The sequence below is a fragment of the Myotis davidii genome, unplaced genomic scaffold (genome assembly GCF_000327345.1).
Source record: "Myotis davidii unplaced genomic scaffold, ASM32734v1 scaffold941, whole genome shotgun sequence".
NCBI lineage: Eukaryota > Metazoa > Chordata > Mammalia > Chiroptera > Vespertilionidae > Myotis > Myotis davidii.
Genome location: NW_006291724.1, coordinates 324839 through 337698, shown reverse-complemented (window position 1 = coordinate 337698; position 12860 = coordinate 324839). Strand labels below are relative to the sequence as shown.

The window sequence follows — 12860 nt, the reverse complement described above, 5'->3', positions numbered from 1 at the left end:
TCTCTCTCTCTCTCTCTCCCCCTCCTCTCAATTCAATCACTATATTAAAAAAAATCATTTCATTGGTAGGAATTAAAATTGGGTCCTAATTCCACAGTACCACTAATTCATTGTGTGCATAGCTAATTTGATTATTGCAGTTGTTTACATTGAATTTTGAGCAATATAGTCCAACTGTCTTACAAGGTATTGTTATTTTGAATATTTGGACACTGATTTGGTGTGTTGCTTGGTGATTACCCTATGGCTAATTGGACCCTATAACCATTTATATACTTGGGCCCTGATATTAAAATTAAGTTGGGAGGTGAGATTTGGGGTATTGAATTATGACAAGTCCTTACCCTTTATATTGCCATTTTTGTCCCAAATACTTCAGAACTCCCCCTTCCAGACCTCTAGACCTGTGACGGTCGCTTCAAGTCAATCAGAGGGAAAAATGGTATGAGTGATATAAATTATCATTTCTTATGATAAGATAGATGCTTGGCCTGTTGTATCATGCTGCCATTCTCCTGGGCTATACTGGCCAATCCCCAGCTTGATGTACATCTAGTTGTTATTGTATATATGGCCAGGCATTTATACATGCTTCTGCTTCTGATGCTCTCACATCCAGGTCTCCATTAGCTGTCTAACTTTTGGGATTTGTACCTCAATTTGGAGTAATGATATGGCTTTCTGATCATGTGCCTTTGTGGCATACATTCAAATTTGAGTGTCAGGTTTCATTGATTAACTGGTTTATTTCAACTTAGAAAAGAAAATAGAAATTATGTCAGGAGTGTATTCATGTGGTAAGTAAAGTTATCTGGAGGAGTATTTTTTCCCTGTGGTCTAGTGATCACAAGACTATTTATTTATCACAAAAGTTTAGAAGTGCCATGAGAATGTATAATAACTGCAAATATTTGAATGATTATGGTAATGATCATACTAGTGGTTATGTGCAATGCATACCTGGTTTTGTAACATTTAATAACTCCTTTAGCCATTACAGTATTAACCAAATGCTATTAATTGCACTTAGAATCAGAACTGGGATCATGCATGGGCTTCTGAGTTCAAATTTTTGGCTTAAGGCTTTAGCATCAAATTGCGTGATGAATGCATGTAAAAGTGTTGCTTCACTGTGCTTGGAGTAACCCCAATTGCTAGGAATCAAACCATATCCCAAATTAAACCAGTTGAGTCAAAGCATGTTTCTGTAGCATTGGACATGTCTTTATTTATAAGAAGTTGCTACCTTATATCTGATCTTATTTTGTAGAAAGCAAGACTTCAGAATTGTAGAATTAAAATTGAAATTATTCCTGTATCACTTGAAATGAATTGTTTTCCCTTTCCCTGGCCTAAATGTCTAAGAAATTCAAATACAGAGTCTGGCTGTGTAGGAAATCCTCCATCTAGTTTTCTCTAAGCCAGCCATGATTTTATCTACAAAATACAGAAGAATCACATCAATGAAAGTAAATGTTAAATTCAACATCACCCTATAGCCATACTTTGAATTTTTGTCACATACACACGTCCAATATGAATCTGAAAGTGATTAATTGGAAACTGAAATTTATAAGTTCATCTCATGGCCATTGGCTACCTGTGATGGATCACCCGTTACAAAAACAACTTACAAATTATTATTTAAACTGTTCATAATGCCGTCCTTCTTCCTTCCAAATTCATGTTTCTACCTTTTAGTAACTTCTTCAGTCATTTAATGATAATTCTTATTAGTGTGTATTTATGGAGGAAGCATCTGGCCAAAAGTGAAATTTTGCATCCAAACTTTGGAATATTGTTGTTTTCACTGTTTTTTAAATATATTGTACTATAGTCTGTCCTGCCCCTGATTTAGTTAATACCCCCCTATTTTTATAACCACCCTACTTTAGATGGGATTATCCCCACCCCATTCAGACCCATTGGTTTCATCTCCTCCCACCTTCTAAGTTGTCCCACATTCTGTTTTAACTTTCTTTTCTTTCTTTATTTACGTCCATTACAGCCAGATCTCTATGGCTCACAGATGTGCCCAGGGAAGCTCCCAGAGGTGCGTCACAGGCCCAAAAGAAGCTTGCATCAAAGTGCTTCTTTGAGATGTCATAGCACTGCAGCAGCAGGTTCATGTGTGTGCAGTAGAGTTGTTGCTTGGCTTATCTCACTTTTTTGTTGTCATTCCCAAACTCTGGAGGCCCACGTCACACATTGTTTTGCCGAGACTTCATAGGACAAAACCACCTAAATTGTATCTAAATGCACTTCAGGAGTATTTTCACTCCAAATTGCTCTTGGAAGTTGAATAATCATGAAATGGGGACATCTGTAGGCTGAACAGCTAGGAAAGAATACTGATTGCCTAATGCAAAACTAACCTCTATGTAATTTTTGCAATTCTCCATGTTTAGATTTCCAAATACTCCTTCCTCTTTGCTCTAAATGCTTCTGATTATCTCAAATTCTCACAAGGCTTTGGCATGGTTGTCACAGTCCCCAGGTTCTTCTATGTGGCCAGTGAATGGAGTGTGAAGGAGGGGATTAAGGGAGGAGCCGACAAAGCTGCAGGGAAAATGCCCAAAGCAGCATTAATGTTACTCTTTAGTATCTCAATGGTTATTGCTCCCCCACAATTCTGTTGTTGTTTCTTCTCAATCACCCTTTCTATTAAAGCTCTAGACCTCCCAAATTATATTTTATGATATAAAAAGTATGAATTGACTAAGGGTGAGGCTTTCCTTTTATCCTAAAAGATATTCTAATTACAACATGCTAAGAAACAGCTTATATTATTCACAATAAAATAAAATCTATTGATCTGCACAATACTATGCAGTGCACAAATTTAGAGAAGTCTTGCTATGTCTGCCCTGAGTCACCAGAAAAAATAAGCTAAGCTGTGAACATCATTTCATGGATGAGCAGAGTTAATATGGAGGTGATTTTCATGCACTTTTTTTTTTCTACCACAGTCATACTCCCACCCACCCTTTTTAAGTTGGATCCTAATTTTACCTATGTGTTTTATTTAGAGAAGAGAATGATTGCATTATTAAGTTACTAACTTTAAATCTAGAGTGTAACTTCAGTTTTCCAAGTGAAATTCTACAGGTAGCATGGGCTTCTTGGTGAAGAACTTTACTGGACCAGAAAAATGTAGCTGCTGAATGTTCTGATATGCCATTCTTTGCCTTTGGTTGTCCACAGGGAATTCCTGAGCAATGGGCACGATTACTCCAAACCTCCAACATAACAAAACTGGAACAGAAGAAGAACCCACAAGCAGTTCTAGATGTTCTCAAATTCTATGATTCCAAAGAAACAGTTAACAACCAGAAATACATGAGCTTCACATCAGGAGGTAAGAGTAAATCTAGGATATCATAAAGTAAAAAAAAAAAAATTCCAATCTCAGAGCTTCATGATTAGAAGAGAATACCTGTATGGCATTTGAAGTCAGTTCTAATTCCTTCTCTGAATGACTTCAAAAGAAGTAAACCAAATGATGAGTTGGAAGTTGAAGTTGATGTTAAGACATTTACAGTGCTTGGATAATTTTAGAGTTGAAATAAGGAAATTGTTCAGTGAAGCAATAATTGTCAGTTTGAATCAGCAATCACAATTATTGTTTGGTTTCTTCACTGGCATGAAACTCAGTTACTCATGATCAGGCCTTGTGATGTGTTCATGAAGTGAGAAATGTATGGATCAAACCATGGTTTCTTGAAATGTGTTTTATTCTTTAGAATCATCTAATTGAACCATGAGAATGCAGTACAAATGTTGTGGCTGCCAGGTTATTTTTATCAGACTTCAAAATCAGACTTTAAAGAAGAAATCATGGTTTGCTATTTCTAAGAGACTGAAAAGCCATGAGTCTGCCAAATTTCAACTTCATTTGCTAACTTATAGACCTGGCCTTTGTTTTAAGTTTTGATGTACAAATTTGCACTATAAGCAACTACAATACATATACCAAATGATACTTTTGCATTTTGAGAAATATTATCTGGGTTTCCTCTCAAGGGCAATTTCTTATTTAACATCCAAAGAAAACAGAGAATACTGTCATTAGTGCCCCACCTATAATGAACCCATATCTTTTGGCATTGTTTTTTTCTTTATTGATTAAAGTAATACATATGTGTCCTTATCCCCCCAATACTCCCCTCACCCCACTCATGCCCTCACTCCCCTGGTGTCTGTGTCCATTGGTTAGGCCTGATCTTTCCCCCTTACCCTCACCCTCCCCTACCTTCCCTCTGAGGTTTGACAGTCTGATCGATGCTTCTCTGTCTCTGGACCTGTTTTTGTTCATCAGTTTATGTTGTTCATTATATTCCACAAATGAGCGAGATCATGTGATATGTATCTTTCTCTGACTCACTTATTTCGCTTAGCATAATGCTCTCCAGTTCCAGGGAAAGCTTGATCTCTTCAACAATGGTACAAGAATACACTTGGTTTCTTATTTGGCCATGTCAAATATCAAAGACCAAACTTAAAGACATATGGCAATTTTTATGCTCAATAGGATTCTTTTTAATGAGAAGATTAACTTCTGTTATCCAATGGCAAAAAAACTAAAAGAAGAAAAAAGCCATCAAGGAGAACTTTTTATGATATTTAGCTTATCACATGGAATAAAATATTTTTAGCTTATCACGTGGAATAAAATATTTAAGAGATCCTGGTGACACATCAAAAAATGTTTAATGTGAAGAAATCTAGAGCTATGCTCCAAGTACACTGTAGAACCATAGGCTATGAGAACCAAAAATGCGTTCAAGAAATCATTTCAGTGTACCCATTAATACTTTTCAGATTCTAAAAATTTGTCTTTATTCCATGTTGCCACTGTTTTTTAACCCTTTTGCTTTTGTGTTGAATTCTCTCAACTTACAAAGAATCAATCCTAAAAGTTATGTTAAAACTCAATAGTATCTGATTTATTGCACTATTCTGAGTTGAGTGAAGTGCCACCATATGTTTTCTGGATGCTCTAATGTCACAACTGACTAATAGGTTAGGGAGGGAAAGGAGGAGTAGGGGAGGGGAGGGGAGGGTATATCCCTCTCCCTTCCTCTCTGTAAAAAATCAATAAAATATATTTTAAAAAAAACAAAAAACATGACCATATACACTGAGTGGCCAGATTATTATGTCCACCTGACGTTTGTAGGCAAATTAGCTATAATTTTTCTCTGAATTTGCTAGAGGGCCAGACCATTATATATAGGGAAGCAGGCTGTTTACCACGACAGTAGAAGTGATTTTTTCTGAAGATATGGGTAGCAAGTTGCTAGAGGGCCAGACCATTATATATAGGGAAGCAGGTTGTTTATCACAACAGTAGAAGTGATTTTTTTCTAAAGATATGGGTAGCAACTTCAGCGCAAAATTATAGCTAATTTGCCTACAAATGTCGGGTGGTCATAATAATCTGGCCACTCAGTGTATAGGTACAGTAGTCCTCCATTATCTGTGCTTTTGCTTTTCATAGTTTTAGTCATCCAGGGTTAACCATGGTACAAAAATATTAAATGGAAAAATTAAAAAATAAATTTTGTGCTGTTCTGAGTAATGAAATGAAATCTTGGGTGATCCTGTTTCATCCCACCTGGAACATGAAACATTCTTTGTTTAGTGTGTCCATGCTGCACACGCTCCCCACCTGTTAGTCACTTAGTAGCCATCTATGTTACCAGATCAGCTGTTGAGGTATTGTAGTGCTTGTGTTCAAGTAACCGTTATTTTACTTAATAATCTCCTCAAAGCACAAGAGTAGTAATGCTTGCAATTCAGATATTTCAAAGAAAATCCATAAAGTGATTTGCAACTCAAATAGGCCAAAAAGAAGCTATAAAGTGCTTCCTTTAAGTGAAATAAAGATAGTACTTAACAAGGGAAAGAAAACAAACATATGCTGAAGTTGCTAAGATCTATGGTAGAAATGAATCTTCTATTCATAATTGTGAAGACGAAATCCATGCTAGTTTTTCTGTCACAACTCAAAATGCAAAAATTACAGCCACAGTATGTGATAGGTACTTAGTTGAAATAGAAAAGGCATTAAATTTGTGGGTAGATGACATGAACAGAAAAACTGGGTTCCATAAATCCTCCTTAATGTCTTCCATAGTTTCTTGGAACTGTGTCCAAATAACATATAATGGAACCAGTTTTACCATAGGCTAATTGATAAAAACAAGAGTTAAGTTTCTACAGCATCTCATCAACATTATAAGAAAGCAATGTCGAATGAAATAATGTTATTCCAGGACCTGCTGTGTGTGTGTGTGTGTGAGTGTGTGTGTGTGTGTGTGTGTGTGTGTGGTATTATCTCAGGTTTCAGGCCTAAATATATCTATCCCCCACTTTGGGGGGACTACTGTATGGAATCATTGCAATCCAGGAGTAGGTAATCTTAATATTTCTCCATATAGATAAGAATCGCTGGAGGCCTTCATTAAAGGTCTATAAACATAATGTGGTGATAATATGTTGGGGATGTAAGGGTGTAAATTATAACAAAAAATGTCATTTTCATAATATCTATTTAATAATGAATTGGAGAATTCCCTTCTGGTCAAACACATGAGTTTTGTTTGTTTGTTTGTTTGTTTGTTTGTTTAAGTATTGCCTTTAAATAAGGCAGTCTTTATGAAACAAAGGTGACAGCTTTATCTTCACTTTTCAGATAAAAGTGCACATGGATACATAGCAGCCCATTCTTCGGTAAGTGAAACATTTAAAACAGTTTTCTGTAATCAGTGTTTCTGGTAGTCCAATAGAACACAATTGTGCATATCTAGTTTTTTTATATATAGAATCTTTTAAAAATGGTTTTTAAAAGTATAATTTAGATACATACTGTATGATTCTACTTACATGAATTACCTAAAATAATCAAAATCATAGAGACAGAAAATGGTTGCTAGGAGAGGTAGAAATGGGGAGTTTTTGTTAACTAGAGGCCCAGTGCATGAAATTTGTGCACTGGGGTGGGGTCCCTTAGCCCGGCCTGCCCCCTCTCACAGACTGGGAGCCCTCAGGGGATGTCCTACTGACAGCTTAGGACCGCTCCCCATGGAGAGTGGGCCTAAGCCACAGTCTGGCCTCCCTTTGTGGGAGATGACTAGGCTAATCAGAGGAAGGTGCCAGCCCCATCACCCCACTGCTGCTACCACTGCCGGCTGCCGCAGCCACCAAGGTGTTTTCATCAACATGGACTCCAGTCCCTTCAGCACAAAAAAATGACAAATTTCTTTAGGCATTTTCAAGATGTCTCTTTCATAGGATATGACATTTCTTTTTTTCTTTTGTTTTTATCCTCACCTGAGAATATGTTTCCATTGAATTTTAGAGAGCTTAGAAGAGAGAGGGAAAGACAGGGAGAAACATAAATGTGAGAGGGACACTTTGATTGTTTGCCTCCTGCATGAGCCCTGACCTGGGCTCCGGTCATCGAGGAGCCTGCAACCTAGGTACATGCCCTTGATCAGAATCGAACCCGGACCCTATGGTCAGCAGGCCAAGGCTCTATTCACTGAGCCAAACCAGCTAGGGAGGATATGACATTTGTTAGCCCCTCCAGCAATGGGCCTTCATTTCTTCCTCCAGGAGTGAGGTGTAAAAACCCTAGATCACCTTTTTGGATTCTTATTACCCAAGTTATCAAGAACACTGCGAGTGGCGGCATACAGGGAGCTTAGCCAATGAGTGGTCAGAAAAAGTGTTTCCTCTGTAGCTCACATGCAGAGGCCCTCCTGTGTTGTGTCCGCTGGGGTGGGGGCATGCTCTGAGCCCCATGGCGGCCGCCTGGAGCACACCCCCACCTCTGCATTGTTTCTGCTGGGCTGGGGGCATGCTGCCTGCCCAGATGCCCTCCCTCCTTCCACTGCCAGGGTGCAGGACGCTATGGACACCACCACCTTTGTGACAGAGTGACATTTAATTTGCATATTACCCTTTTATTAGACTAGATGGGTACAGAGTTTTAATGTTACAAGATAAAAAGATTTCTGGACATGGATGGTGGTGATGGTTGCACAACAATGTGAATACATTTAACACTACTGAACTATATACTTAAAAATGGTTACGATGTTAAATTTTATGTTATATATGTTTTACCACAATTAACAATAAAATTCAAAAAAAATAATTAAGGCCTTGGACATAGATATTTAGTCTTATTCCTCCTCTTAAAAGCTGAGCAACTTTGGGAAAATGGCTTAGCTCCTCTGAGCCTCTCTTTCTTCAGCTTTAACTGGATATACCCTATCTCCTAAAACTTATGTGAATATTTAATGTGTTAATGCATATAATATACTTAGTATATTACCTAGCACACCCTATGTGATTATTAATTATAAGCTACTATTACTATTATTTTTTATTTTTATTTTATTTTTTAAAATATATTTTATTGATTTTTTACAGAGAGGAAGGGAGAGGGATAGAGAGTTAGAAACATCGATGAGAGAGAAACATCGGTCAGCTGCCTCCTGCACGCCTCCTACTGGGGATGTGCCCACAACCAAGGTACATGCCCTTGACCGGAATCGAACCTGGGACCCTTCAGTCCACAGGCCGATGCTCTATCCACTGAGCCAAACCGGTTAGGGCTACTATTATTTTTTAGATGATAACAAGTGGAAAAACTTATTCTCTTTATAGACAAAGCTTGTGTGAAGTGATGGTACTTGTGCCTTACTCAGATTCTCCAAAACACAGCAGAATATAGCCCTTGTATTCTCACTGGTCATTTCTCCTTCTCCTTTTTCTATGCCATGACAACTTATTGGGTCACACTGAAAACAGCATGTGAAGGAAGGTAATAGCAACATGGGAAAGATAAAAATGCCAAACTTCCATGATCAACACATAACTTATGCCCCTTGATTTAATTAATATCATTATTGTGTAGTACTGACTAGGTATCCTGGCCAATAAATATTGTTTTTTTTTTTTTTTTTTTTTTTTTGGTAAGTCAACTATTTAACACATCAATCTGCTAGGATGGTCTGTGCAGGAGATTTATTTTGTAAACAGTTTATACTCCCTAAATGATTGGCCTTTTTGAGCTTGCCTCTATTGGTTTTGCTTGTAGAATTAAAACTAAATCTATATAATGACCAAAATATTCTACCAAATCAGAAAACTATGATAATATCACTGTTTGGAGATAAAAACCACTGGATATTCACTTATTAAACATATTTTTATCAAATGCCTCCTTAAAATCACTAGGAAATCTGGAGCTTAGTTTAGTAAGGGAAAAAAGTATAAACATAAACAAGCTCAACACAATATGAATTATGTTACATACTGTAAATTATGTTCATTTGCTATGAGAATTCAGAGAAAATAGATTACTTTTAGCTGGGGAAGTTAAAGGAAGCATGCCCTTGTCCCAAGGTCTTAAGCTCAGTGGCTGCTACATATTTATTGAAGGTTGAGTTAGAAAATGGTTTATATAAAAGGTGGCATTTAAGCTAGATCTTGAAAATCACATGGGATTTGGATCTGTGAAGATGGGGAAGGGCATTCTAAGCACTAGGAAAAGTATGGAAAAGGACGTGGTAGTGAGGAGAGCAAGAAGAGAAAGGGATGTAGGTTTGAATGAAGACTGAGATGCAAGAAAGGGAATCATCTATATGTATAAAAGCCTAAGTGACCGAATGACCAAATGACTGGAATGACCAGTAGACCAGTCACTATGACGTGTACTGAGCAGCAAAGAGCAGATGCTTAATACAGGAGCTTCCCTCTGGTGGTCAGTGCACTCCCACAGCCATCCTCCTGTGGCCAGCCAACCTCCCGCAGTCCCTCCCCCTGTCCGGCCAGCCCTGATCAGCCCAATCAGGACTGGTTGAGACGGCCCCTATTGGCCAGGAGGCCAGCCGGCCAACCTCCCACAGCTCCTCCCTCCCCTGCTGGCCACCTACCGCGGACCCCACCCCCCCGGGCCAGCCAACCTCCTGAAGCCCTGATGGGGACTGGGTGAGACTGTTCCAATTGGCCCTGATCGCCAGCCAGGCCGAAGAACCCCACCCGTGCACAAATTTGTGCTCCAGGCCTCTAGTAGGAAATAAGCCTTGAAAGTTAACTTGGAGCCAAATCATGGACACCCTTAAATGGTATTCTTAGAGATAGGGCTTTTTTCAGTGTTTAGTGGAAAAGTTGAAGTTTTTTATATTTCATTTATTTTTTTATAAAGTTTTGTTTTTTGGTTTTTGGGTTTTTAAAAATATATTTCACTGATTCTCTACAGAGAGGAAGGGAAAGAAATATCGATGAGAGAGAAACATAGATCAGCTGCTTCCTGCACACCCCCCACTGGGGATGTGCCCACAACCAAGGCACATACCCTTGACTGGAATCGGACCTAGAACCCTTCAGTCCGCAGGCCAATGCTCTATCCACTGAGCCAAACCTGTCAGGGCAAGGTTGAAGTTTTTTAGAGCAAGAGTGTTAAATGATTAAAACTTATGCTTTGAGAAGAGTAGTCTGACATCAAATGTTCAGAATGAATTAAGGACAGAAGGTGAGACTGGATGAAAGGAGACCAGTTGAGGGAATATTGCAATCCCCCAGGCCAGGCATAATGAGGTCCTGAGTGAGATAATGGCAGTAGGAATGAGGATTAAATTCAAATCTTCAAGATGGTTAGGTTAATGATTGGATGTTGGAGAAGAAGTTGAGGTCAAAGATGATTGCAGGCTTAAAATGATATGTGGTTGGCCAGAAATAGGGTGTCATCTTTCAGGAGTTGCAAATTCTATGAGAAAATGCTGAGTTTCCTCTTGGACAGTTTGAGTTTGAAGGGCTGGCAGGACTTCAGGTGGACATATTTGATTAAACTGTTTGACTAAGGCTGTATTTTTATTGACTGAATGAACTGAATTAGACCCTTAAGTTCAGGTTAGATAATTTCTGTGGGATTCAGTTACTTAGGAATGGATAATTGCACCTTGTGTTCTCATTATTATTCTAAGGCAGTGGCTCTGAACCTTCTGGCCCTTTAAATACAGTTCCTCATGTTGTGATCCAAACATAAAACTATTTTTGTTGCTACTTCATAACTGTAATGTTGCTACTGTTATGAATCATAATGTAAATATCTGATATGCAGGATGGTCTTAGGCAACCCCTGTGAAAGGGTCGTTCGACCACCAAAGGGGTCACGACCCACAGGTTGAGAACCACTATTCTAAGGGGAGACTGCACTTTGCACTGCTTATTTTATTATTATTATTGATATCATTTTTTCATTAGAAACACTCCCAGTAGACCTAGCTATCCTACAGTATCTGATTTAATGTGATTGACAACCCTTTATAGTCATAGCCTGAAGTGATCACAAGTTTTGGCATCCTCTAGTAGCCGTGGTGGGAATTAAAATAGAAGCACTGTTGTAGTCATTAAGTGTTTTTATTTTTTATTTATTTATTTATTTTTTAACAGAGAGGAAGGGAGAGAGATAGAGAGTTAGAAACATGGATGAGAGAGAAACATCGATCAGCTGCCTCCTGCACATCTCCTGGGGATGTGCCCACAACCCAGGTACATGCCCTTGACCGGAATAGAACCCGGGACCTTTCAGTCCGCGGGCCGACGCTCTATCCACTGAGCCAAACTGGTTTCGGCAGGTGTTTTTAAATATTGGCTATATAATTACTATTGAATTCAGTGATACTTCCCATAATCATATAACATCTGCTTTACTTCTCACTCTGGTAGCTTCTTTGATATTATTGTATTAAATGCTAAAAACTGTTCATGGACCTGCTCTTCAATTTGAGGCTGCTTTTAAAATTTTTATTTTTATTATTCCACTAGAAGCCCATTGCATGAAGATTTGCACAATAGGCCTTCCTTCCCCTGGCTGCCGGCACCGGTTTTCCTCCAGCATCCGGGACCCAGGCCTTTGGTCCAGCCACAGCGAGGCTTGGCTTCTCCACTGTGGCTGCAGCAGAGAAGCCAAGCCTCTTCAGTCTTCAGTCTTCAATCTTCAGTCTTCAGTCTTCACTCTGGCTGGAGCCTTCAGGCTTTGCTCCACACCTGCACATGCAAATTAACTGCCATCTTTGTTGGGTTAATTTGCATAATCGCTCTGATTGGCTGGTGGGCATAGTGGAGTGACACAAATTTGCATGTTTATCTTTTATTAGTGTAGATTGAGAGTGACATAATGCATTTAGAATCCTGGGCCAGTATTCCAAGTGGAAGCTAATAGCAAAAATATAAATATGCCATGATTTGTGCCTAGAGAACCTGGATGTACACTTGACAGATTGTGCTTTTGATTTGCAGTACTGATTTACTTTGTCCATCTAGATTAGTGGTTCATTTACTTTATTGTGCATCAGAATTGCCTGGGTAGTCTGATAAATGCAGATTTCAAGACTCTACTTTTCAGAGTAGTTCTGAAATGGAACCTTGATATCTGCATTTTAAACAAGCACTGAAAGTGGCCCAGATGACACAATGCATTATCTAAAGTCTCCAAAGTCCTTAAATTTAATCCCTTTGACCTTTAAAAATTAAAATTGAAAAATGAACATATGTAATTTTTTTTTATTGATTAAGTTATTACATATGTGTCCTTATCCCCACACTACCCTCCATGCCCCCAGTCATGCCCTCACCCCCCTGTTGTCTGTGTCCATTGGCTAGGCCTGTATGTTAGCATATAAATCCTTTGGTTGATCTCTCTCCCTTACCCCCACCCTCCCCTACCTTCCCTCTGAGGGTTTGATGGTCTGATCGATGCTTCTCTGTCTCTGGATCTGTTTTTGTTCACCAGTTTATGTTGTTCATTATAATCCACAAATGAGTGAGATCATGTGATATTT

The 12860-nt window shown here is 38.6% G+C and overlaps 1 protein-coding gene across 6 annotated transcripts in view; it reads left to right on the top strand.

Moving 5' to 3' along the window:
* PAK3 (p21 protein (Cdc42/Rac)-activated kinase 3) overlaps positions 1-12860 on the top strand; it is a 310496-nt gene that overhangs the window by 213983 nt on the left and 83653 nt on the right. For 4 of the 6 annotated variants that reach the window (XM_006765157.2, XM_006765156.2, XM_006765155.2 and 1 more), the window contains 4 exons: positions 380-442; positions 2009-2053; positions 3205-3358; positions 6698-6735. In XM_006765157.2, the coding sequence (XP_006765220.1) occupies positions 380-442; positions 2009-2053; positions 3205-3358; positions 6698-6735 (300 nt within the window). The remainder of the gene's footprint in view (positions 1-379; positions 443-2008; positions 2054-3204; positions 3359-6697; positions 6736-12860) is intronic. The other 2 variants (XM_006765158.2, XM_006765159.2) reach the window with 2 other exon arrangements.